The sequence below is a fragment of the Rhea pennata genome, chromosome 26 (genome assembly GCF_028389875.1).
Source record: "Rhea pennata isolate bPtePen1 chromosome 26, bPtePen1.pri, whole genome shotgun sequence".
In the NCBI taxonomy this organism is placed as follows: domain Eukaryota; kingdom Metazoa; phylum Chordata; class Aves; order Rheiformes; family Rheidae; genus Rhea; species Rhea pennata.
The window spans coordinates 1,024,037-1,050,088 of NC_084688.1; the positions used below are offsets into that span (position 1 = coordinate 1,024,037).

A 26,052-nucleotide genomic window follows, 5' to 3' on the forward strand; every position below is an offset into this window, starting at 1 on the left:
GCAGAAAATTATGTTGAAAGAGAGATAGTAAAATTCATTACCATTCCATATTACAACAGTGCTGAATGTGAATGGGATGAGACAACTGGGGTGAGTTTAAGTCAGATGATTGTAAGTCAGTGGACTACAATCACAGGAAAGATCCACCTAATTCAGAGCCACCCAATAGAAATTACATGTTTTGTATTAATAAACAAATGGTCATGAACACTTTGAGTAGGGGTTAAGCTTCCTGGCACTGCCAAACATCTCCCTTTGGCAAATTGCTCTCAGTGTAAGAACCACAGCTTGCAAACGTGTACGGAAAGAAGGTACTCCCTTTTATGGTGACACCCACTGTCTCAGTATAAATACAGACCAGGCAAGGTAGAAGTTGGAGCTATGATTCCAGAACAACTGTAAGACCAGCCTTGAGCTTTAACCTGAAGTCATTTACTGCTGCCACTATGAGCTGTGGCTCCAAGCAGACCTCTAAAAGCTGCCTGCAAGGGAGTGGTGGTGGCAGTGCTAGCAGCTGTGGTGGTGGAGGGGGCAGTAAGTATTCCTCTGTCTCCTCAAGAAGATACACCTCTTCCAGAAGCAGTGGTGGTGGCAGGATTTCGGGTAGCAGTTGTGGTGGAGGAAGTTCCAGAAGCAGCTATGGAGGGGGAATAAGTGGTGGTAGTTGTGGAAGGATTAGGCACAGTAGTTACGGAGGGAGAATGAGCAGTCGTAGTTATGGAGGTGGACTAAGCTGTGGTGGTTATGGAAGGAGAATGAGTGGTAGCTGTTATGGAAGGGGAATGAGTGGTGGCTTTTATGGAGGTGGAATGAGCAGTGGTGGTTATGGAGGAGGAATGGGCTATGGCAGTATGGGAGGAGGCTTTGGATCAAGTGGAAGTGGGTTTAGTGGTGGTTACACAGGCAGCTTTGGTGGAGGTGGTGGTGGTTTCAGTGGTGGCAGCTTTGGCAGTGGTGGCTTTGGTGGAGGGAATATAGGATTTCTCTCCAGCGATGAAAAGCTGACCATGCAGAACCTTAATGACCGCCTGGCTTCTTACCTGGATACGGTCAGAAATTTAGAAAAGGAAAACACTCAGCTTGAACAATTAATCAGGGAGTGGTACCAGAAGCAAGGTCCTACTGGTACAAAGGACTACAGCCACTATTATGGAACAATTGAAGACCTTCAAAATCAGGTAGGCTGCTCTTAGAGAAGCTTAAGCATCAGATAGAATTTTTCTGATTGAGTAAATAATTTGAGGCACACAGCATGGATATTTTTATACTCCTTAAATGCCTCTCTTAAAGTGCCTCCTGTGCTTGAAATTCTGTCTTCTGTGCATGCATTCGACTCAGGAGTCAAGCAGACGAGACCAGATGCACAACGGGACAGGGCCTAGACACAGAGATGAAAGGTATCGTCATCCCTAGCTTTAAGTATCTGGAGCTGGAAACTGAAGTTATGTGCTTACATTTCCAGACTCTGGAAGAGGCAGTAGGATACCCATGCACAATCCTAAAGGGAGGAATGCTTCTGGAATCCTGCCTCTCCCCTAAATATTAGTTTGGAAAGCCCTTATATTCGTAAATGATCAAGCCATCTATGAAGATACAGAGAAAAGTTTTGCTCTTTTCCTTTTCAAACTCCATTAGAGACGGAGTACGCCAACAAGCAGCTTGCTGGCAGCGAGCGCAGGCTCTCAGAAGGCCAGCAGCGGGTTTCAGAGCACAGGAAGAATGGCAATGCTTGTCCTCTGCGACGGTGCAGGGTCTGATACTTGAGTACAGGGCCTGGCCTGTGGGCATGGAAGGTGAGCCAGTGCAATGGCAGTGACTCCAGGCCTGTTGGCAGGACTCTCTGCTCCTACCTGGTACTCACAAAATGCAGTTTTCACACTTCTGATGCTATTTTCGTAGAGCTACCTCTTCGTTTTGCACTCAGTTGACCTTTCCAGACCTTTCTATTTAGGCAATGCTGTTTCCTTCAGACAGCTGGAACAGTACCATGGGAAGATCACATTCACGTTTGTGTCCTTTGGGCAAACCTGGAGAGTTTCACAGGGAGAACTGTCCTCAGCAAACTATCTTCTGTTCTAGCTCGTGACTGCAGCCGTGGAAACGAACAGGATGCTTTTGGACCTGGATAACATAAGGATGACTGCAGAAGACTTCAGGATAAAGTAAATATATATTCAGGCATTGTTTTCCTTTTCCCCTACTTTCCTCAACTTGCATAAATTCATTCAATACAGAAATGTCAATCTACAGAGAGTAAGATTTCATCTGTTTCTGTGGTAACATAACTGAAATAATTTGTAAGACTTCAAAATACTTCATTATTTCTAATGCTTTTCAATGGCAATATTCCCTATTGCTGTGGGGGCAAAGAACATTCCTGCAGGGAAAAACTTAAAAAGAGCTTTATTTTTAAGGAAATAAAAATTATGATTATTTCTCACTAAAAGCCAGAAGAAATAGATACATAAAACCTGCATAAAGCCTATGGTAAGAAGAGAAGGTGAAAAAGACCATAGAATACATTTCAATGTTTAACTTTAGGTACTGGCTGCTGGTTTTGTAATTTTGCTGATTGAGAGATGCTGTGTGTAGCTGGATATGTGATATCGTTCATAAAAGAAGTTGGAAGGAGAAGCAGTAGGAGCCCAAGCCCAGGGCTGACCTTTCCGCCTGTCCTTGGCACAGGTATGAGACGGAGTGTGGTCTCCGGCAGAGCGTGGAGGCTGACATCAATGAGTTGCGACCCTTGTTGGATAATCTGACCCTGGCCAGGTCTGACCTGGAAATGCAATTTGAGGCCCTAAAGGAGGAGCTGATTGGTCTCAAGAAGAATCATGAGGAGGTACGTGCTAGCTCCTTGAAACGCGAACTACAGAGGAAAACAAGGACACTTGCAATATTGGCAATGTGGGCAGGTTTCCAGGTGACACTGCCACAGGTGCCACCCCGCCGCAGACATCTGCTGCACTGAACAGTCTCCCCTGCTCTCCTAATGTGTGGCACCTCAGCAAGGGGCCTGCTGAGAGAGGCTGATCTCTAGGCCCAGACTTTTCCTGCGTATCTCTTAGCCCAGTCCCTCTCAGCAAGCAATGACTGGGAAGTCAAGGGCAAATAATTGCAACAATCCTCCTCTCCTCACAAATATTGTGGGATGGAGAAAGGTCTGGAGTATGATTTCAGAAGAAGTGAACTGTCTTCCTGAAGTCGCTTTTTCAAAACTCTTTCACAAACACTTTCAGCATTTTGTTTGTTTGCCTTTGGCCTGGGTTTTCTCTGCAGGAAATGAAATCACTGCAAACACAGTCCAGTGGTGATGTGAACGTGGAAGTCAACGCCGCTCCAGGAGAGGATCTGTTGGAAAAACTGAATAATATGAGACGAGAATATGAAAGCATTATCCAGAAAAACCGCGAAGAGGTTGAAAGGTGGTATGAAAGCAAGGTGAATGACAGAGCATTGAATCTCTCTTTATAAAATAGCTCAGCTCTGCAGACAGTGGATAAATGTTTTACAGGAATGTGTAAAGAAGCATTTTTTCTCAGGCATACTGCTCAGGAGTCAGTTCACTTTGAACTGAGCAGTCAGAGGTAGTAAGGAAGTACTGTGTATCTTGATCTATTCAATTTTAAATATAGTCAAAAGCACCTAGAATATTCATGTAGATTTTCCTCAATTTATATAAGCAGAAATCAATATGTTAAAAAAATTTCTCTCTTATAATAGGATGTTATATAGTTTTGAATGTTCATTTTGAATGTTCACACTATAAAAGCAAAATAATACCAACTTTTGGTAAGAACTTGTGTTCTAGTTAGATTCTGGATGTTTGGCCCCCGGGAATCTAACTAGAACAACTTGCTGTAGAGGAATGACATTCTGAATCACAACATTTATTGTTTTTAGGATAAAAATGGTAGAATCCTTTCAACTAAAATAAAAGAAACTACAAACTTACTTGAACTACACTAACAAAGCCTTTTAAGTTTATACAGCCCCGATACTTCATTTTGCCCTACCTCAACTCATTTTGCCAAATGCCTCAGTGAAAATGTATCTACCGTATTGACCTCATAAGTAGAATCAAAAGACCCCAATTCTGTATATTTATTTTTCAGATGGAGGAGGTAAGTCAACAAGTCCACTCAAGTGGCCAGGAATTAGAATCAAGTAACCAACAGATCTCTACACTGAGACGTGAATATCAGAGCCTGGAAATCGAACTGCAGTCTGAGCTCAGCATGGTACGTGATGATCGCTTCTGCTCCTCGATACTTTAAGAACACACAAGTCGCTGAAATGATTGATCAGCTATTGCCAGTGCTCCATGTAAAGAAGGAGCTACTTGGTGTATCTGATGCTATCAAAGATTTTTCTCATTTTGGGCATTAAAACGGGCTAACCTTGCCACATTCCCACAAACACCATACTTTGTTTTCCATTCTCAGGTACAGTCTTTGCAAACCAACTTGGAAGACACAGAGCGCCGCTACAACATGCAGCTGCAGCAGATCCAGGGTATGATCGGCCCCTTGGAGGAGGAGCTGGCCAGCATCCGGTGCGAGATGGAGAGCCAGAACGAAGAGTACAAGATGCTCCTGGGCATCAAGACCCGCCTGGAACAGGAGATTGCTCAGTACCGGGCACTGCTTGAGGAAGGGCAGCACAATATTACGTATGTATATTCAAATTAATTAACATACCATCTTTGCAAACAGGTGAAGGTGAAAGTGGCAACATTTATGTTAAGAACTAGTGCAATAACTGATTCATTCTCAAAATAGTCACTATAATCTCAGTAATTCATATTGAGTCTAAATCTTAGCTGGCAGTGTACCAAGTTGGATTAATTCTACATATATGATGAATTGGACAAAAGTGTCCAAAATGCATGTACAAAAAGTACAAAAGTATTTAGAGCTATAATTTGCCATTTCCTCTTTTAAGTATAATCAGGAAAAACAAAGTTATGTATCAAAATGACAGACAGGGAAGATAATAACTGTACCTTCTAAAGACTCAAGGTATCTACTTCTAAGGCTTGAAAGAGAGCTAAAGCCATTCCATCTCTTTCCTTTTATTCCTCTTTTAAGTGCAGTTCAGTTCATTTGTTCTCAATTAGGAAAGTTTAAAACCAGCTCTCTAGAACAAATTTCACAGGGTACCACTTCCCAGCTGTACAAGGAGCTCAGGGAAAGACTGTCAGGAAGTGGGCTGTATAAAGTCAATAGGATATCGGATATGTCATGCTGCTATAAACCGTATCCATGCCTGCCCTTTCCCCCTTACAGCATCTCACAGGGAGGAGCTGGTGGTGGTTCTGCTGGAGGAGGAAGCCATGGAGGAATAAGCTGCTCTTCTGGAAGAGGAAGTTCTGGAGGAGGAAGTAGTTGGTCCTCAGGTGCAGGAAGTAGTGGAGGAAGATCTGTGGAAGAAAACTATGGAAGAGCTTCCAGAGGTGGAGGAGAGAGTGGAGGAATAACAGGTGGAGCCTGTGGCAGAATTTCAAGTGGAGGAGGTGGCAGTGGTGGAGGAGGAGGGGGTAAATCATGCCTCTCCCACTCTTCGTCTTCCCAATCCGAATCTGGCAACTCTTGTGAAAGCCAAGGTAAGAACTGGAATAAAAGAGTAGGTCCTCTCATTAATTCTTTTCTCTGAAAAACAGGAAAGGACATGCCAACTTCCATGCTTATTTGGAAATTTGGAGATGTTTTTGCTATTTGTTTCACTGTCATGTTTTAAGTCCACTTTGACATTTGTTCTTATACAGCTAATATATTAACATGATAGCATTTTCAAAAGTAGCAAAAATGAAAAGATATTATGAAGAGTGAATCAGAGGATCTGTGGAAGGATAAAATGAATTTGAAGCAGAGAAAAGGAGAGAACAAGCCCTCATTTGAAATTCTGCTAATATAGCTTTGAGGAAGTAGCTAATGTGCAATCCAAAGCGTACAGAGGACTAGAGAAGTCAGTAGCTTCTGAGTAAAGCCAAATGTTAGAAATGTAATTCACAATAAGAGAGCAACATGATCAAAGCTGGGTAAAATAGTTAGAACAATTATGACATTTAAAATACAAGAAGGATTAGCTGCAAATGTCCTGAAGTAAAAAGGATGGGAAGTGACCAGAAGGTCTTCTCCATGTCTAATTTTATGGCTGTGGTTACAGCAGGCCCCTTGAAGCTTTGCCTGGAAGGGAATAGAACCCTGGAGAGAGGAGCAACAATGGAAGAAGTGTCTGAAGCCATAAAAACTATGAAGTTGGGTAAGGCTCCAATCTTGGCCACTCAAACAAATCAAAAACAGTCTGAAAATGTTGAAATGAACAGCAAGTTCAAAGAAGTTAAAATCTTTAGAAAGTTTCTCTCCCTCTTCTGATTTTAAAAAAAAGATGGAAAAGGATCTTGCTTTGAGGCTTCTATTTATTCCTTCTTACTAAGGAGGTAAAAGTGATACTAAAAATCTTAGTTAAAAATGCAGCTGCCTCACAAACATGCTGTTTTCCACTACAAACTGACAGCTAAGGGCATGAAAGTGTTGACTATATACAGAGAGGCCTGAAAGCCTTATGCTGAAATCAAAAATATTATACAGAGACTCACCTGATACTGAAAACAGAGTGAATTGAGAAGGCTTTTTTGTAATTAGTAAGATTTGGTGTAAATGAAATCTAGCTTTTAAAAATTAACAGGCTTTACAAACTCTTCCAGAAAGAACAAAAGTTACAATAGTCCTAAGTGTGCTAATGTTTGGTATGCAAAATTGAAGATAGCATACGCTGTCCTATTTAAACTTTTAAAACTCTGTTGTAAATACCCATATGCATATAAATAAGAACTTACATTCATCTATACTGGGTTTATGCTGCTATAGTCCTCTAAATTTAAAGATTCTCTCCTGATTTACACTCATAGAAATGAGAATAAAAGCAGATTCATATGTTTGATATGATAAAGCTGCAAACACACATGCATGTACAAACAAAGTCTGACCTTGCTCTAACCTTTCCAGAATGCTGGGAAAAAATCCGGTCCATTGAGAACTGCACACTCTATAACTTTGAAATAATACTAATATTAAAGTTCCTGAAAGAGAGTTTATGTCTTCAAACAGATTCTTGCTTCCTTTCATCTTTCCACAGGGAGTTTCAGAAAGTCTGAGAACTGATCGGCAAAACCAGCATCTTCCATTGCAGAACCTACCCAGTGGGCCTTTGGACCAAGCAGGAACATACCCAGCATGTCTGATCAGGCCTCTGCAAAGAGCAACAGCAAACACTCGTTCGAGTTACTCAATACTGTTCGCTCCAGGTGGCTCATCCGAACTCTTTGGATGACCTAACTGCTTCTTCCATCTGTATTTCTGTGCCTAATCACTGCTTCCTGAGTTAGTTTCTACCGTGATTGGTATTCTTCTGGGGAAAAATGAAAAAAGACTAATAAAACTTTACTTTTCTCTGATGCAACCAAAAAGCCTTGCATGTAAGTAATTTCCTTTAGTAGATATTTTTATTTGAATCAGGCACAAATATCAAGCCCTACCTGAGAAACATACAGTAACAAGTCAATTAGATTATGCAATAGACCTAAGTGTTTGCAGTAATCCCTCATTACAATCACTATTTAAGACTAATTGGGCAAAACTCTGAAGAATATACTACCAAGTACAATGTTGTGGTAGTCCCTGCAATGGAAAAACTAATAGTCAGAAAACCTACTGGTTTCTCCTATTAACTCCTATGATTCACATTTATTAAGCATCTTCTCTAAGTACAGAGCCCATATAGACACGATACCTCTGCTGGCAATAGCCCAGAATGTGCAGGCTTCTCTCACTAAGATTTCCGTATGTCCCAGTTAAAAGCTGTGCGAGCAACTTAACAGGAGAGGATTGGTTAAGGAACTGACTGTTTCCTGGTATGGAGGCACTAAAAGGCCTTATGAAACTTTTATTTCTTGGAACTTAAAGAGGGAATTTTCAGTTCCCAGTGCCAAATGAAAAAAAAAAAAAAAAGAAAAGAAAAAAGAAAAAGCTTTCTACAAACTAAGCTTTCAGCACAACAGAGAGGAAGGGACCGCACACCCGCAGAGGCAGTGGATACGGGGCGTGCAGGAGGAGGAACCAGCTCAGAAAGGTCTGTTTTGGTGTACACACGCCATGGCATTCGCAGGACGGGCCCCCTTGTGCGAACGGGCCTGCAGACCTCACGGCTCACGCGGTTCTTGGCACTTCTGCTGAAAATGCTGCGGGAGGAACCTCTGTGGTGGCTCAAACTCACTCAGGTCAACAAAAGTGGGAGCTGTCAAGGATCCCAGACCAGAGCCCTAACGCCTTGCACTAGCCCCTCTCCAGCCAGCTGACGTCTGTAAAGGGTCAATCAGCTGAAAACGGCTCCTTCGTCTTTTAGCTCGATGGGAAGGACGGGATGGGACCTGGGCATAGTACAACTCGGCAACCCTGAACTAGCTGAGCCCCTTCGAAGGGCAGGAAATATCTCAGCTGCTCGGGTATGACCAGACTCCACTTGTTGCAGTATATCAGAGTAGCACAAACGGACAGGTACAAGCAAAGGCGTCTGAACACGAGTCCTATTGCTTCTGTGTCTCAGTGTGCACTGAGAAAATCCCCTGAGCACAGAGCTCAAATCATATATAATTGATTACCCAAAATGAACACATTCTGAGTGCTTCCTGCAGAGGTTCACATCAGATAGCAAGAATCTAAAAGTTCAGTAACAGGATACTCCTACTTTGTGATAAGTAGCTATTGCTATTGGAAAATAAATTCATAAAGATGGAGTATGAACTAATTTGCATACACACAGTTTTATAAAAGAAGGAATACACGGGCTCGCTTTACAGATCATACCTGTGCCTCGCTCTTTGGTAGCTGCGCAATACCCAGTCTCTTATTTGCATTTGCACATCAGGAGGTTTCTAATGTTTAAGTATGAACAAGCACACATTTTATAGAAAAGGTTGGCAAACTATTCATATCTAGGATGTACTCTTACAAAACCCTGGGTAGTCTGAGAAAAATATCTGAGAGAAAAGATTTCCAATCTAGCTTTAAGGGTTGCTTGCAGATCACCTGGCAGGTAGACTGTTCATAGAGATAAGGGTGGAAACACCCTGGAAGATGGTGCTTTTGCTCTTTGTTTTGAGAGTAGTGCTGTTTCCCCTTTTTATGCCTTGGATGGGTGCTAATGGGATAGAAGATTCCCTCTGCTTGCTCTCCCATGTGGTATCAGTTAGTGCTTTTAATTTCTGCTGAGGCTAATTAAGGGGTAGGGTCTGTCTGACTAGAGCTGTCTAGGCAGTGTCACCTGGAAATCATTCAGAGGGCATCTCACACGTCCTGCTTCACCACTACATTCCTTATTCCTTGCATTTCTCAACTCATCTCCTTAAATGCAAACAAAAGGAGCCAGATAGGATTATCCTCACTACAGTTTTTTTCCTCTTGTTTTTACAGAAGATGTTGGAGTCAGAGGATTGGGTTTTTTTTTTTTTTTTTTTTTTTTTTTGTTTTTTTGGTTTTTTTTTAATTTGAAGAAAGCCTCACCCACTGGATAAGGTTGAGAAACAAAGATGAGTGGGAGAGCGTGGGAATAGGGATCCTGAACGCCTGAGCTGTAAGCAGATCTATGCCAGTGATTCACTGCACCACCTTACGTAACGTTCCCAGCCAATGTGGTTAGCCCCTAAAAAGACAAAATATCCGAGATGAAATTTTTCTTCTGACCAGTGCCTCTGAGCCCCTGAGGAATGGGCTAATCTTCACGAAGGACTATTGCATAGCTAAGTAGTTGTTAATAACCCTGACCTAACATGCAAAGAGACAATATAATTACGTTTGTAGAAATCCCCTCACCTTCTTTCTTTTACAAAATTACCCACTTCACTTTCAAAATCTTTGCAGTATCAAATCATACTTATCTCTGTATCATTGGCTATCCCACAAAACTGCTTTCTTTGTTTACTCTGCTGCTTTTAATAACCTCTTCCTTAGATCTGTGTATTGAAGGTATTAGACCAACAGCGCAAGCCGAAGAGTATTCCCCAGCAGAGCAGCCCTGCTTCCCAAGCTCCCCCAGGAGCCTGTCTAGCTAATCTCAGGAATTTTTTTTGCTACGTGCACACTCCTTGGTTTTTATAAGGTGATTTACAAGCCATCCCCTGACCTCTGCCCCAATAGCAGCACTTGGGAGCCTGACAAGCTGGGGCTGGATGTGGGTTAAGGGAGCGCTTTGCCCGTGTCAGGACATAGTCCTCTACGCTACGGTAGCAGCTCTGGGAAACACTGATTCCTCTGTCCCCCTCCTTGACTCTGTATCGCTTTCCAAAACCACAAATCTCTTCCAGTCTTATTCCAGACAGTTACTTAATTACTATGTACCTAGTCTTACAGAAGAAATTCCACTGAAACAAATACATGTGAGAACAAAGCAGGATATAACTTGGTTAAGTACAGCAAGGAGAATCCCCCAGGTGACGAGACAGCTCAGTGCTGTATCTGACAAACCTGTACAGAAGCACAAACATGGAAACATTAGGATACAATGTGCTGTGATATTATCCTATATAATTCGGCTGATGACAAAAATATTTACATTGCTATGCAATAATCACAAATAGAAGTAAGTGAAATGTATTCAGGGTGAAAATTGTAATAATGCTATTACCGCTTTTATTGCTCCACACTGTTTATACTATTTGCCTCCTTCTGTATGTTTCTTAATGACATGTTCTTATAACATGTAATGAATGCATGTAATGAATCTACATTTATAAAGCAAATAATCTTTATAATAAAGCTTATTTATTGCATGCTACAGTATGTGACAAAATAAATATAAGCAAACAACAAACTTCAAAAATATCTACCTAGATGTACCATCAATACTTGTTGACTACAAAAAGAACAAATTTAGAGAGCTTATTACCATATGTTCCCTGAAGGAAAATGCCAACTTAAATTCTCTTTTTTTCCATTTTGTATATGTAAATCTCTGCACTTAGCTTACTGGTGCACTGGTAGAACTCACTGAAAGAACTGACCGGTAAGAATAATTACAATGCAGACAAACTTATGTAGAGGAACGGAGCTAGAAAAGCAAAGCAATTGCAGGCCGTGAGTAAGAAACACAACTGTAGTCGAGTTGGATGTCAAAGCTTAGGGAATGCTTAAAGTAGAACTCTGGCGGTATTAACAGAGTTGCAAGGGGAACCTTGTACTTGTTATCTGCATGCATTTAGTTAGGCATAATCAACATAATAGGCTTTAATTTAATGAGCACAAAATGTTGCAATTTGGACACATATTGTGTACTTCTTAATGCTCCAAGAAGAAAATTGCAGGACTTGTTGGAACAAGACTTTCAAAAGAACCTTAGGCAAAAATAAATGAGCATACACACACCTGAATGTTTGGCTCCAGTACTCTTAAAGCAATTTATTTGCTTACTTGAAGGTATAAATATAATTACATTAGCAAATTTCAAAATTGCCTATGCATATATTCAGCTGATCTCTTTATTGTTTAACATTAATTGGCAGCTCACGTGCAAGACTGCATCCTGTGCAGAATCACGACAGTAAAAATGTCATTTCACTGAACTGTTGTGAGGGGAGAAGAAACCAGCTCATCTTTCTAGAGCCCATCTCAACACAAATTTCTCAGTGGTCTTCCTTTGCTTTTATGGGAGAGTATAGGTAGCTTGAGGAGTCATGTGTTTAAGATGGTTATTTTTAGTGATAATAATTCTCTACTAGACAGAGAATGGGCAGGATCCCAAAACGAAGTAGAAATGAACAAAATTTAGCTATATTTAGCTATACTTTAGACTGGCTTAAGTTTCAAGCTCTCATCCCCAAACCCTGGCTTAGTGGGTATTTAACCACCTAAAGCCACTATCTTATTTTTTGGCCAGCGAGTTCTCTAGGCTGCTTCTGCACCTGCTCACGACAGGCCTACACTGAGAAGTGCGAACCAGCTCCTTCCCAGCATGTAAATCCTCTGAAGAGCTCAGTCCAGCAAAGCATTCCCAAGCCAGAATGACCTTCCTCCTTGCAAAATTACACACAGAATGGTTGAGGTTGGAAGGGACCTCCGGAGATCATCTAGTCCAACTCCCCTGCTCAAGCAGGGTCACCTAGAGCATGTTGCACAGGGTCGCATCCAGGTGTGTTTTGACTATCTCCAGAGAAGGAGACTCCACAGCCTCTCTGGGCAACCTGTTCCAGTGCTCTGTCACTTCACAATAAAGAAGTTTTTCCTCATATTCAGGTGGAACTTCCTGTGTTTCAGTTTGTGCCCATTGCCTCTTGTTCTGTCACTTGGCACCACTGAAAAGAGACTGGCCCCAATACTTCAAGAAAAGTGGATGCCTCTTTCATGCAACATGGTAGTTGTAGTTACAGAAAGTACAAGACGTGGATTAGTGCCTCTGCCGGCTGGGATTCAAGTCTGCATCTCCCACCTCCCAGGGTATTGCACTAACCAAAGCAGTTTGGGTGAAAGAGCAGTTGTTGATGACTACAACCTGGAGAGGATCTGGGACTCCTTACTCTAAATTGACGGAGACATTTAAGCTCTAGAAAGAGGCAGGAGACCCTGTGGCAGAGGTTGTTCCCTTGCCCTCCAGCTCTTACAGACAATATGAAAACTCCTGTTTCACACTGATACTACCAAATAAAATAATTTATTTCAACTCAATTGTCTCTACCTGCAGGGGACTGGAGTAGTCACAGAGGGGCAACTGAGAGGGGTCTCAGAGAGCAGTAGAAAAGGAGAGCTGGTACAGAGTAAACCACAGCCTCCTAAACTGCCTATCAGCAGGCACAAGAACCTTGACCTGCAGCTGTCACATCCACAGGACAAAAATGGTGTGGACATTTCCAGCGTCTGCGCAACATGCTTTCTTCCCATCAATCTGCTGGCACAGAAGATCCAAGTTAACTTTCATGAAAATGTTCGTAAGGAGAGTGCTAGCGGTTATAAGCCTCACAGGCAAGCTCAATGCTGCTACAATCTGAATATTAATAGTCCTTGTTTCCGTTGCTCCATGTAGATGTTCATAGAATGATAAGGTTGGAAGGGACCTCTGGAGATCATCTAGTCCAACCCTCAGGATAGCCCCATATGGGGATTGAACCCGTGACCTTGGCATTAGCAGCACCACGCACTACCTAACTGAGCTAAACCTGTAGTCTAAATTTGTTTGGAAATTGTTGTGATTGCACTAGAACCTTAGGAGACAAAGTGGGAATGACTAGTAAGAACAGACCCCCAGTGAAAATAGATACCCTTCTCAAATAAAAAAATTCTGTTAATAGTAATGGAAAGAGATTATTAAATGGATCAGGAGAATCAACTCCAGCACTTGCCTGAGGAATTTCATCAGAATGTCATTGAATTTAGGGGAGATGTTTTAATTTTTCAGTGCACAGACACAAAAGTGCGAGTATATTTTCTACAGGTCTATGATGAATCCAGCAGCTTCAGTCTGTTGTGAAAGTCCCAGTTTTGACAAAACATACAAGAGTGTGGGCTGCTCAGAGACTTTGTCTTCATTCTGCTGCTTAGGAGTCACTTCTTTGGTATATACCTGGAGGTCAAATTAAAAGGAAAACAGTAAAAGAGAGAGCGTGTCAAAGAGTATCAGTTGCTCTTGCAATGTACCATGTGTTTAGCTTAAAGATAAGTAGTAAACAATGTGTTTGGATAATCTTAAGACTGAGTAATGGCAGCAGCTGCGGTAATAAATGTTAATATTTGGGTTGAATTGGAAACAGCAACATTTTATAGCACATTGGATGCTGTATCAGCACAAAAGCATTACAGATTAAACCGTGCATCATGAACAGGAAACAGATGAGAAAAAGTCCAAAATTTGTCAGTTTCTTTATAAATTTTACACCATCCATGTAACACATTAACAGAAAGCATTGGAGAGCAAAGATTATTGCTGGCTCTTGAAATCAAAGCTCAGGAAGGCAAAAATTCACTCTGTCCACAGAAAGGATCTTCTCTGATTTGTTAACACTTATATGGTTAAGTATTTAATAATCAATAAATTAAAATATGCCAGGAAGGAGTAAAATGTATGCAACTTTACAGGAGGATGAAGTAGTCAAAATCCACCTGTATTTCCCAGACATCTTAGCATTACAATCCCAAAAGACATTTTGGGAACATAGTGACTGTTACAGAAACAAAACATCATGGAGGAAATTTTTCAGCTCATAGTTCAAAGAATACAGCAGACTAACAGCCAGTAGGATTTTTATAAAAAGCACTAAGATTGAATTGGTAACAAAAATAAAACTACAGCAATACTGAAGACAAAAAAGGAACAACCTAAGAGCACATCACTGAAAAGCCACCAAAGATCTAAAAGCAAGATCTTCTAGTTGTGCTCCTCCTTTATATATAAGCAGTGGGAATACTACAGAATTAAAAAGAAATTTTGAGACTATCTAAAGTTCTCCCTCCTCAGTAGCTTGAATTCTTCTTCTTTCATTCCTTTCATTATTTAATTAGTTTCCAAGCATACAGTAAGATATCCCGTTATCATGAGGACTTTCCAATATAGACAAGCCCTTGCTGTGAACAACTACCCGTACAAAAAGACAGTCTAAAAGTAGAAGAGAAGAGAAAACAATGCAGATGCTCCAAAAGTACATAAACAGATTAAGAGACTTTTTTGGCAAACATTTTTCCTCTTGTTGCAATAATTCTAGAGGATTTCTTGTTCATTATCACTAACAACCCAATCGGTCGTTCTAGCTTGGCTGTGAAGAGCATTTATAAGGCGTATCACAGGAATCAGTGATGGAAAACTGAATGTGATAATCAGTTTTACTTACCACAGTGGAATTTGTCAAAAAAGGCCCCCACTGACCAAAACGACATTACCCCAACACTGAGGGAAAAACAGCATTAAAAACAAAAACATTTTGCATATAGTAAGCTACATCTTTCAGCACCAATAAGATAATGTACGAAGCCCCAAATCTATGTTTACGCTGCTGAAGTGATACTACCTTCTTCCAGCTGAGAATCAAGAACAAATTATCATATCATCAAACTGCTTGAAATCTTTCATCACCTTTGAGCCACTGAGTATGTCAAATAGCAAGATAAGATCACAGAGAGCTTCTGAAAGAGATTGCTTAAGCAGCAATAAAGCAATGCTGGCGAAAGCACAGCTTCAAAGGACAGGACAATAGATTCAGTCAGAAAATATTAAATAACATGCAATTTAAAGTAAAATGGCCAGAAGTTAAGAGGCAGAAATACAGTTTGTAAGAGACACATGCACACAAAGACAGTGTAGAACACCACAGCAACATATAATCAATTGCCAGACCAAAGTGACCATCAGAAAGCAAGGGCTGGACTGCACTGCCATCCACAAGACGTCTTCTTGAAGACACTGAGATAAGGACAGCAGACAATGAGTAACAGTTCCTCAGAGATCCCCTTCTTTATTCCCTGCAAATGAAGTTTTAGGGTAAGATTGCCAAATTTCATAAAAACCTTACAGCCATTAGATCAGTAACACAACAGGAAGAATGGCAATAGACATTTCAGTAACACAGAGCAAAACAGCTAATGAACAAAAGTGCAGTTTCTTCAAACCAAACTGCAACGGCATGGAGTCCCCGATTTCCAGTCCATCGCAGACCACAAGTGCTGATGGATGATCCTTAACGGTTTTGCAATTGTTTACAATGAAGCAGTAGGGGGGACTGGCTGTTTACATGAATGAAGAAGTCTCTGCTACATTAAAAAAAAATGACATACATCTCACATAAAAGGATGTAGGTTGAGAACAGAGCAAAGTAGATGCTACAGAAATTAAATTCTGGATTTGAACCAAAATACTTAGTTTTCATCCACAACAAAGACGAAAAACACCATTGAAAAAAAAACCACCATGAAATATTTTCTGTAGGTGATATGTCATCAGAAACCAAAGACTATTAGTTAGCATTGCTTGCCAAAACTCAGAATCTTCTTATGGCTTCTCCAGAAACATTGTAACTCTGTCTTCAGATACTCTCTTTTAGCATCAAACCTAGCAATTAAAGATGAAAATCAATTACAAGTCTTTCTTAGCTAAATTCTTTTGCGATTAGTGCAAGACTGAGTTTCTATTGTGGTCTCAGCAATGTGATTTCTACTGATTTCTTTAAAGTACAACAACTCTTCTCTTAGGATGCTGTTTGAGAGCCTGTATTATGAGGATTTTGCAAAATGACCCTATTACCTGTAATATGTGACACAGTAGCAATGGAGAGAACGAACAGTTATTCATTAAACGATGAAAGGTCTTCCCACATAGTGGTTTATAGGTCATTGTTTGGGTAATACAACTTCTAATTGTGCTACAATTGACTTTCTAATATAATTAAAATATTTTTAATCATCCTGTGATTTTAGGTAAAGAGCTCTTTGGTGGGAAAAAAAAGCATTTTTTTTTCTCTCTGAAGACTAGGATTTAGCTGTCTTTTATGCTGTCCTATCACTTTCTTCAAGAAGGAAGGATTTTGATTTTAAAATAAGAATCCCAAAGCATTCCTTGGAAGAGATTTCTGATATAAATAAAGATGTTCTCTTAGTAAGACAGGGATGCACAAGCTCACAATCTAAATAGACAAGTTATACAGTCTCATTAAAAAAAGTCATACATTATCATGTTTAGGCAGAAAAATAATATAAGCAGTGTGAAAAATCTTCAATGTCCAAAACATGAAAGAGCAAAGAGAAAACTAAGCTTTGACAAACATTAACTACAAAAATCTGAGCAAAGAAAGCAGATGAACAAATGAATAAAAAAAAGTGCAGTCTAAACATGAGCTATTTGCAAATCACTTTCTCTCATTTAGGGAAAAATTGAAAAATTGAAAAATTCTCTATGTATAGTTCTACCAGCTACACATTATCTCAACATTAGTTCGAGCAGGACCCTGTATAAGGTGAGTTTTCCCTAGTAAAGCTGCATAAAGCAAAAGATTATCTATCCCAGAAAAACCTGAATGAAAAGAGTGCCACCCAAAAGAAATTAGAAGTTTTTTCTTAAACAAACAACACAAACCCAGCAATTGGCTAGATTGCCTGAGATGCAGGCACAAAAATATTGTTCAGCAAATTATTCTTGGCACAAACAACAAAGTTGGCAAATGCCCTGGGAGAAGGAAACACCCGACGGTGACACCCACTGTCAAAGGTATAAGTAGAGAGAGTTGGGGGTGAAAATTTACAGTCCTGAATTGTATCAGGCTGTGCACCTAAATTTAGGACTGAGACTAGACTCCTACTTGCTGTCACAATGAGCTGTGGCACTAAGTCTTCAACTAGTATTAAAATTGGTGGTGGAGGCAGTGGTGGTGGTGGTGGCGGTGGTGGTGGGGGAGCATGTGGTGGTGGAGGTGGTGGAGGAAGTGTCAGCAGTGGAGTACGTAAGTCTGGTGGGTACTCCTCAGTCTCCAGTAGAAGGTACACCTCTTCTGGAGGAAGTGGAGGCTTTTCTGGGAGAAGCTTTGGTGGAGGAGGTTCCAGGAGCAGCTATGGAGGGGGATTTAGCAGTGGTAGTTGTGGAAGGATTAGCCGCAGTACCTATGGTGGGAGAATGAGTGGTGGTAGTTTTGGAGGAGGAATGGGCTGCGGAAGTATAGGAGGAGGCTTTGGATCAGGTGGAGGTGGCTTTGGAGGTGGTTATGGAAGTAGCCTTGGTGGAGGTGGTTTTGGTGGTGGTGGATATAGTGGAGGTGGATTTAGCAGCTTTGGGGGTAGTGGTGGCTTTAGTAGTGGTAGCTATGGAGGAGGCAGCTTTGGTGGAATAGGGTTTGGTGAAGATGCCGGATTGCTCTCCACAAACGAAAAGCTGACCATGCAGAACCTTAATGACCGCCTGGCTTCCTACCTGGATAAAGTACGGGGCTTGGAAGAAGAAAATGCTCACCTTGAACGTCTGATCAGGGAGTGGTATCAAAAGCAAGGTCCCACTGGCACCAGGGACTACAGCCAATATTACAGAACAATTGAAGAACTGCAAAACCAGGTATGATATGATTAGACTAAATTTGGGCAGATTCTCATGAGAATGGCCTGGCACTTGCCTCCTCCAGCATAATATTTGGGCCAATATGTTCCCTCCTTGTTTTTAGGCACCCTGTAAGCAGCCAAAAAGCAAACCGTGACAAAGCTGGCCTAACAGTTTTTCTCTGCCCTGGGTGATGTATGTGTTACGGCACTCTTGCATGTGGTGCAACAGCAGCTCATTACTAGTGCATCCATCATGGGACCTGCTCAGCGCTTCCTTTAACCCCATGGCCTTGTTGTTTGTTCGCTCCTCACTCTCTTGAGTAGGAGATATAATCGTTCCTTGCTTATGTTGAGTCACTAATGGCCATAGATAAATTCCATCTTCTTGTGAATATATAGGATGAGACAATTTGCAGGTCATAGTGTCTAACCTAACGCTATCCCTCTGCTGTCCAAACAGTTTCATATTTCTAACATGAATATTGCAATGGTAATAATGTTTTCCTCTGGGGAATATGAGGAGTTTATTTAATTATTCTCTCCAACAAGGCATTACATTTTGAATGGATATTTGTAAATCAAAATTGACAGTAAAAACATCAGCCAGTACTGATTTTACATAAAAGCACTTGCTTTTAGTTGGGAACAAACTCTTTTTTTTCTCTGGATAGCTCCTGCAGTGCTACTCAGGCTTGATATTACCATAAAGATATTCTGAAATGCACAAGCATTTCTTCTCTCTTTCTGTGTCAATTTGAGAAGGTGAGTGATTAAATATCTTCTGCCCTCTCCCTTTCAGATTGTTAATGCAAGTGTGGACCTTAACAAGATCCTTCTTGACATTGACAACACCAGGATGACTGTGGATGACTTCAGACTGAAGTGAGTCTTTCCCTTCCTGTCTCATGTCATCTTCCTTCATCCTACTCCCATGAATTCATATTCCCAATCAATCTTTCTAGACGCTACAGTGTCTTGACTCCAACTACAATACAGATAATGTTGGAAAAAGAAGTATTCTGAGAATAATTTTGTGTTAGTTTTCCATTATTATTTTGTTCCAGACAGATTATTAAAGAGTGCCATTTAAAGGACTCCAGTCTAAGTTTATCCATCTTTGCTTGTAGCTTTATAAATGTAATTCTCATCATACAAATCCCATAAAGAGAGAGATTCCACTAAAATCAAATAAAACTACTGGAGATGGAAAGAGTATTAGGTCCTTTCTTTTACGAACTGAGCAATGGGACTAAAGCAAGACCAGAGATGGACTGATGAGAACTGTTCATAATCAAGGTAACAGAGTCTGGTAGAACTTTTACTAACTTTCTTGTCTGTGATTCAGGTATGAAACTGAGTATACTCTCCACCAGAGTGTGGCAAGTGATATTAATGGATTACGTCCACTTTTGGATCAACTGACTCTAGCCAGATCTGACCTGGAGACACAGTTTGAATCCCTAAAAGAGGAACTGATCTATCTTAAGAGGAACCATGAAGAGGTAAGTTTCCCCATATCTTAAAATAATAACTAATGAAAATTCAACACTTAAAGAATTTCCTGTGGATTTCTTCCATTAGGAGTAACCGAATTAGGAGTAACCTTTTAGCTGCTAGCTTTCATCTTCCAACCTGAGACAATCTAGCTTTGATTTGCAGAAGTATGTAGTACCTGTAGCTCTCACTGCCTGAAACTGATGTAACAAAATATCTAGGTCAACAGTAAGCAAAATGAGAGCAAGGAAGTGAGTATCTCTCATTACCAAGTACAATTCTGTTGCTGAAATCATGGAAAGAAAATGGAATAATATATATGGAGGAGTCAAAAGAAAACTTTTATGCTATCTGAGATGATATTTCCCGTTGAGAAGAAAAATACCCCGAAGGATTACAAAAAGCATGCTGCATGGAATTCCTTAGGGCCTCAAAGCAAAACAGTCAGTGTCAATGAGTTTGTGCTGTCTATTGCTCAGTGTAAAGTTTAGCTTAGGAATGGTAGAAATGTTTCCTTCCATGGCAGGGGCAGATGAGGTCTCTTTTGCAGGAGCAATATGGATGCATTAGGATTCACTCTTCTATTTTTTTTCCTTTTTTTCAAATGATGAGGTTTCTCTTTACATTCATACTTTGAAAACTTGTGTTTTTTGTTGTTTTTTGTAGGAAATGAGGGGACTGCAAACACAATCTGGTGGTGATGTCAATGTTGAGGTCAATGCTACTCCTGGCATTAATTTGATGGAAAAATTAAATGAAATGCGTTGTGAATATGAACGGCTTATTGAGAACAACCGGAGAGAGGTGGAAAGTTGGTATGAAACCAAGGTAAAGTACAGTACCATTAACTTACTAAATCTTTCACAAAGAACTAGACCTATTCATAGCTAGTATGGGAGAAGCTACCTTTCATGTACTATTTAAGATACATAAACTTTAAACTCTAGTATAGTCTCTAGTAGCTTACTATAACAGATTAGTGCTAGAGTACTAAGGTTAAGTAGTAAAGCATGTTTCAGCAGCAAGGTGAAGTACAAAGAGGTTTGGTATGGATTAGCGCGCAGGAAATGTACACGGACAGTCTACATTACATCTTTCTCTAGTCACATTCATGTCTTTCTCAGTACTTTTCTGATAACCCCACAATGTTCACTTATAATCAAAAATAAATTACCTTAATTCTGTATATGCATTTTTCAGATGGAAGAAGTTAATCAGCAAGTACACTCAAGTGGCCAGGAAATACAGTCTAGCAACCAACAGATCTCTGAGCTGCGACGTGAATATCAGAGCCTGGAAATTGAACTGCAGTCACAAATCAGCCTGGTAAGTAAAAGTATATGCTTCTGCTTCGCCTACACAGGTTCTCTACATAAAGGCTACGTGTATCCCTGAAGGAGACTGGTTCGCTTAGCAATCACTCCATCTATAGAGTGGGGTGCTGGATTACCTGTTATCATCAAAGAACAGCTTTTCTCTTTTTTGTGAGGAGAAACTCTGATTTTCCCCCCAAAAGAATTAAACTTGCCACATTCCCATAAACACCATACTTTGTTTTCCATTCTCAGGTACAGTCTTTGCAAACCAACTTGGAAGACACAGAGCGCCGCTACAACATGCAGCTGCAGCAGATCCAGAGTATGATCGGCCCCTTGGAGGAGGAGCTGGCCAGCATCCGGTGCGAGATGGAGAGCCAGAACGAAGAGTACAAGATGCTCCTGGGCATCAAGACCCGCCTGGAACAGGAGATTGCTCAGTACCGGGCACTGCTTGAGGAAGGGCAACACGACCTAGTGTACGTAAACTGCCAAAAGATTACGTAAAACCCAGGGTTGTTAGATTAGTCACAAAGAAAGCAGATCAACAGTTTAGATTTGCAAAACAGATTTTGTACTGAAATGGGGCTAATTTGACTACTTGACCAATCACCTCCAAGGTCAGAGGTACTTTCAATTTCTTGACAAAACTGTTCAGAATAGAAATCATCTGAGGAAAAACTAGTGCAGAAGTTCTGAACTACCTATTTGGGGCTGGACAATGAAACCCATGTATGCAAGCCTACATTCATTCTGATTCCAGGAAAGGCCAGGAATTGGACAGGCAGATACAGCCTTGGAAAAGACTGGTAGCAGAAAAATGAGCAAAGCTGTCCTAACCTTCATAAAAGTCTCAGTGTGAGGTTCCAGAGAGAATTCAAGCTCCTCTGGTTCCCCTTTGGCACGGAGCCTGCCTCTCACTCTAATTGTTGCCTGAAAGAACAGCTAAAGCTTCGTTTTCTGCCCTTCTAGGGTGCCACCTAGTTACAGCATCCACTGTCACAACTGATAAAGTGGCAACGCTAAATCTGGCAAGGCATATCTGTGCAGTATCTGGAGAAAGATCTCCTTCTGAGATGAAAAATATGTTTGATTAACTTTATTTTTTTCTTTCCCTCTCTCTCTCTCTTTACAGCATCCCAGGAGGAGGAATAGGAGGAGGAATAGGAGGAGGTAGAATAGGAGGTGGTGGTTATTCTGGAGGAGGAAGAGGAGGAGGAAGTGTTGGTATAAGTGGTGGATATGGAGGAGGTGGCATTTCTTCCGGCAGTGGATTGGGAGGAGGAGGTGGTGGAGGAGGAATGGGAGGAGGAGGAATAGTAGGGGGAAGTGGAGGAGTAGGAGGAGGAAGTGGGGGAATAGGAGGAGGAAGTGGGGGAGGATCATGTGGTATTATTGGAGGAGGAGGAGGAGGAGGACTAGGAGGGGGAAGTGGAGGAGGATGCAGTACTATTGGTGGAGGAGCAGGAGGAGGAGGAGGAAGGATCTCAGGAGGCATCAGCAGTTCCCACTCCTACTCTTCATCTTCCCAGTCTCAGTCATGCGGTGGTGGAAGCCAAGGTGAGAACTGTTATATAGGCGCACTACCGTACATAGGACCAACTTCTCTTAAGATACAGACATTCAATTTCTATTCAATTATGTGGATGATATCAGCATATCATGTAGTTAAAACTCCAGCTGGTTTTCTTCATCTCTCTCTCTAATTCTCTGCAGAACTTAATTAAAAGTACCATTTTTATACAATGCTAAAGCTTTCCTTTATGCTTTTGGAATAGTTGATGATCATCTATCAAATGGTCAGGCCTCTTTTTTATCTGGTAAATACAGTGCCTCAGAGATTTGATGCCATCACTGAAGAAATTAATGGTTTCTTTGTCTCTAAACAGGGTATGGAAGAAAGTCTTTTGACTAAGAACATACACTGATGATCCTGCAGCACAAGACTCTTCAAACAGAAATTTGCACAGATCTTCTGCATTCTCCACATTCCTGAGGAGAGATGCTCTTAACCATTCCTCAGAGCTCCTGATGCCATCTATCCAAAAAAGGCCCGTTAGAGCTATTCAGATGGACCTCCTTCCCACCTGCCTGCCCTGCATGCTAAGTGCTTCTGTCTGCAATGCTTTGTGGGTTCAATCATTGACATTTGAACTACCTGCTTTACAGAGTCAGCCAATTTGTTGGTTATTCTGTATCATGAAAATGCCTCCAATAAAACTTTATTTCTGTCTGATGCAACCAAAAATCTGTGTCTAGGATATTTTTCCATGCTGTGGTGTAACCACTTGAAATGCAAATGCAAAACCATGCCAAAACATACAGCCAGATGGAAAGGTTTAGTATACACGATAATAATCAATTGTGAAATTTAGAGTTAAAGCACAATTTCTGAGCACTCTGGGCAGATCATAAATTTCTTGGAGCATCTTAGGTCACGTCTTTGTTTTTTAATAAAGTGTCAGATACTGTTGTGGAGCTCAGCTCTAAGACTCAGCACTAGCTAAATACCAATCTGGAACAGACTGCAACACTATATGAATGCTAATATAGTCGGCATCAAATGAGTGCCAACCCAGGTATAACACAATGAGACATGAGTGATTACAGAACCATGGTTTTAAAAGCAATGTTTCAATTAGTGACTCACAAAAACTGCACTGACACTGTTCAGTAAAACTGGAAATGCTCAAACCTGTGATCTGATTTTTAACTGAAAGGAAAAAGAGGAAGAAAGGAAACATAATTCAAAGTCTGGAATGATTTCACTGAATGCATGACAATTTACATTATTGCTTTATTAAAAGTAAAAGAAATAAAATTATTTTATTACCTAAGCTGCAGTTACTGCTACCCTATTAGCTTGCTACAGAGTAGGGTGAATCTAAGGACAATACGAAGTACTGTGGGATTTTAAAAATGTATACAGAAACCTCTCTCTTATACTCCCCTGTCAAAAAAATCTTCTGTTTCTTCCACTAAAAAAAACTTTTAAAATCAGGATAAACATCTGCCAGAATCTAGACAGAATGACTGAATAAAAATTTATGACTAGGGAGAATTACTGTAAATAATAGTGACAGTTAGAGGGAGGAGTAAGGGCAAGCCAGTGCTGCAGAAGGCATAACATGTTCTAAAGCCCTCAAAGACCCAAAGAGATGATGTTTCACAACAGTGATCAGCTTAGAAGAGCAGACATAGAAAACACAGAAGCAAAGACACCCAACTTAAAGGACAAGGAAAAGAATTTCTTGGAACAAGTCTTTGCCAGTTTGGTCTGCCCTTCCTTTCCTGACAGCAACAGCGTTGAGCACCCCAGAAGAGAGAGTAAACCTTCTATAGTGCATCTTAATTTGATTAATTAAATTACAGAGCAACACTGTAGTTACCTTTTTTTAACCTAAGTAGCAATCAGAAGCAGCAGTAGTGACCCAGAATCTCAGCATGAGACAGTAATTGAGTTTGCTGTAGTATGTATTTTCTTTTAGGATCTTTAAAAAGTTTCCTTCCATAAAACAGTGATACTAATAGCAGCATTTGTCTTCTATCTGTGTAAAACAAAATACATAGGAAAGCCTGTACTGTGAAGAAAATATATGTAAACTCTTTTAAACACATCTGGTTGTTACTTAAAAACTTTCCTGATCAGAGTTTGCAACAAGTTGGGTTGCTTGCCTGTTGCAATAGCTTGGAGCAGCACAGCAAACTAATCATCAGCAACTCTCTGCTATCTGAGGTGAGGTCGAGCTAAAAACAAACCATGCCCGAGTACGAGCTCCAGCGGCTGTTGGGGATCCAACAGCCACCAAGGGGCCAAAGCCCCCCGAGGCTGCACAAGTGAGGGGTGCAGGTCACCAGCAGATGCAGGGCCGCGCGCTCAAGGAGTGGCCTCTAGCGGCGAATAAAGAGCGAAAGAGAGCACGTCCTTGGTGGAAGAGCAGTGAGCACCGCGGATTAAAGGCTAAACGGGTCGACTCACAAGGATGTGGATGGAGAGAACAGGCACAAATTTAAGTTCCAGAAATACACGTCACACTCCCATGCAAAATTTCTCAATACTTGGAAACCAGGCAGAGAAATAGAAATACTTGATCTACACCAAACTGAAGTCCGTATTTGCTTGCGTTGTGCTTACACGAACTCGATTTAGCAAACTTGCTAAACAGACTTTGTGCGACACAAACACCTCCAGTGACACCCAACAGCAAGAACACAATTCTAGTAATGCTGGTACCTATCTCTTTATTTTAGGTATCTGGAATGCATACATCACGAAGAAAGAGAAGCGATGTTTACAGTAAGTGATATCTAGATTATTTCAAAGTAATCAGAGTGGTTATGCCACAGCCCTCTAGAGGGTACTGTATTGCTACCTGTTGCACCATGGATGCTACAACTACCTCCACAGATCTCGATCTACGCTTTAAACTAATCTTTAAAGAGTATTCATTTTCCTGACTGCTAATTACATTGCTGCCCAACACGCACTAAGCAATATGTGCCAGGTGATGAAGTTCAGAAGGAATTAAAATAGGCAGTACGGAGACAGCACCTAGGAAGAGACGCAGTTAGAGGGAATGAAGGATTTTCAGGAGAAGTCACCAGTGTGGCTAAGGAAGTTAGAAGAGAGCATGAGACAGGAATAAAGGAAATTAAAGCATGAGAAGGGGATAAAGAACTTTCTTGTGTCTTGACCAAAGTCTGAGGAAAAAGTCCTATAGTAAGAGGATGCAGAGCTAGAGGATGAAAATGTTTGGATAAGTGGAACACAGCAGGAATCTACCATGGAGAATTACGAAATTTGGGGGATATGTCCCCCTGAAGCAATGTGTGCAATGAGTAGTTACTTAAATTACAGTAAAAGAAATACATAGTGATTGTTTAGAGATATGATTACTTCCAAATTTTCAGAATTTGTGGATTAGACACACTGTGCTTTTGTGAGACACCAAAAATACAAAATTACCAGTAACAGAATGAATGCTGATCATCAACAGCCTTCCCATATAGAACAAAAAGAAGAATTTCAAAACCTAATGAAAAAAGTGTGACTAAGGAATCGCACCCAGTGAGGGAAAAGCTTTAATTCATTTATATGGATGACTCAACAAGCTCTGATAACCAAAGTCTACTAGTTTCACAATATATAGAATTGGAAGCATATAAAGAACAAAGAATCAACTGCAAAA

General features: G+C 40.8%; 2 protein-coding genes across 4 annotated transcripts; both read left to right on the forward strand.

Annotated features, from left to right (window-relative positions):
- The first annotated feature begins 446 nt into the window (after positions 1 to 446).
- LOC134151057 (keratin, type I cytoskeletal 13-like) lies at positions 447 to 7,340 on the forward strand. Its single transcript, XM_062595341.1, has 10 exons — positions 447 to 723; positions 805 to 1,178; positions 2,080 to 2,162; positions 2,686 to 2,842; positions 3,280 to 3,441; positions 4,116 to 4,241; positions 4,446 to 4,672; positions 5,289 to 5,625; positions 6,183 to 6,264; positions 7,195 to 7,340. Exons 1-10 carry the CDS (start codon positions 447 to 449, stop codon positions 7,338 to 7,340), a joined length of 1,971 nt encoding a protein of 656 aa, XP_062451325.1.
- Positions 7,341 to 17,337: 9,997 nt separating this feature from the next.
- LOC134151191 (keratin, type I cytoskeletal 10-like) lies at positions 17,338 to 22,778 on the forward strand. Of its 3 annotated transcripts, XM_062595548.1 has the most exons (10): positions 17,338 to 17,431; positions 17,465 to 18,069; positions 18,853 to 18,935; positions 19,399 to 19,555; positions 20,214 to 20,375; positions 20,748 to 20,873; positions 21,116 to 21,342; positions 21,999 to 22,114; positions 22,199 to 22,423; positions 22,753 to 22,778. In XM_062595548.1, the coding sequence occupies exons 1-10, from the start codon at positions 17,338 to 17,340 to the stop codon at positions 22,776 to 22,778; spliced, it is 1,821 nt and encodes a 606-aa protein (XP_062451532.1). The 3 variants fall into 3 exon arrangements, with proteins under 3 accessions (XP_062451532.1, XP_062451530.1, XP_062451531.1); XM_062595546.1 differs by having other exon boundaries at positions 17,338 to 18,069; positions 21,999 to 22,252; positions 22,325 to 22,423; XM_062595547.1 differs by having other exon boundaries at positions 17,338 to 18,069; positions 21,999 to 22,252; positions 22,328 to 22,423.
- The last annotated feature ends 3,274 nt before the right edge of the window (positions 22,779 to 26,052 follow it).

Coding starts and splice junctions, on each gene's coding strand:
- LOC134151057 (XM_062595341.1), top strand. CDS start 447: ATGAGCTGTGGCTCCAAGCAGACCTCTAAAAGCTGCCTGCAAGGGAGT. Junction 3,442..4,115: donor AAAGGTGGTATGAAAGCAAG/GTGAATGACAGA, acceptor TTTATTTTTCAG/ATGGAGGAGGTAAGTCAACA. Junction 6,265..7,194: donor CATAAAAACTATGAAGTTGG/GTAAGGCTCCAA, acceptor CTTCCATTGCAG/AACCTACCCAGTGGGCCTTT.
- LOC134151191 (XM_062595546.1), top strand. CDS start 17,338: ATGAGCTGTGGCACTAAGTCTTCAACTAGTATTAAAATTGGTGGTGGA. Junction 19,556..20,213: donor TTAAGAGGAACCATGAAGAG/GTAAGTTTCCCC, acceptor TGTTTTTTGTAG/GAAATGAGGGGACTGCAAAC. Junction 20,376..20,747: donor AAAGTTGGTATGAAACCAAG/GTAAAGTACAGT, acceptor TGCATTTTTCAG/ATGGAAGAAGTTAATCAGCA.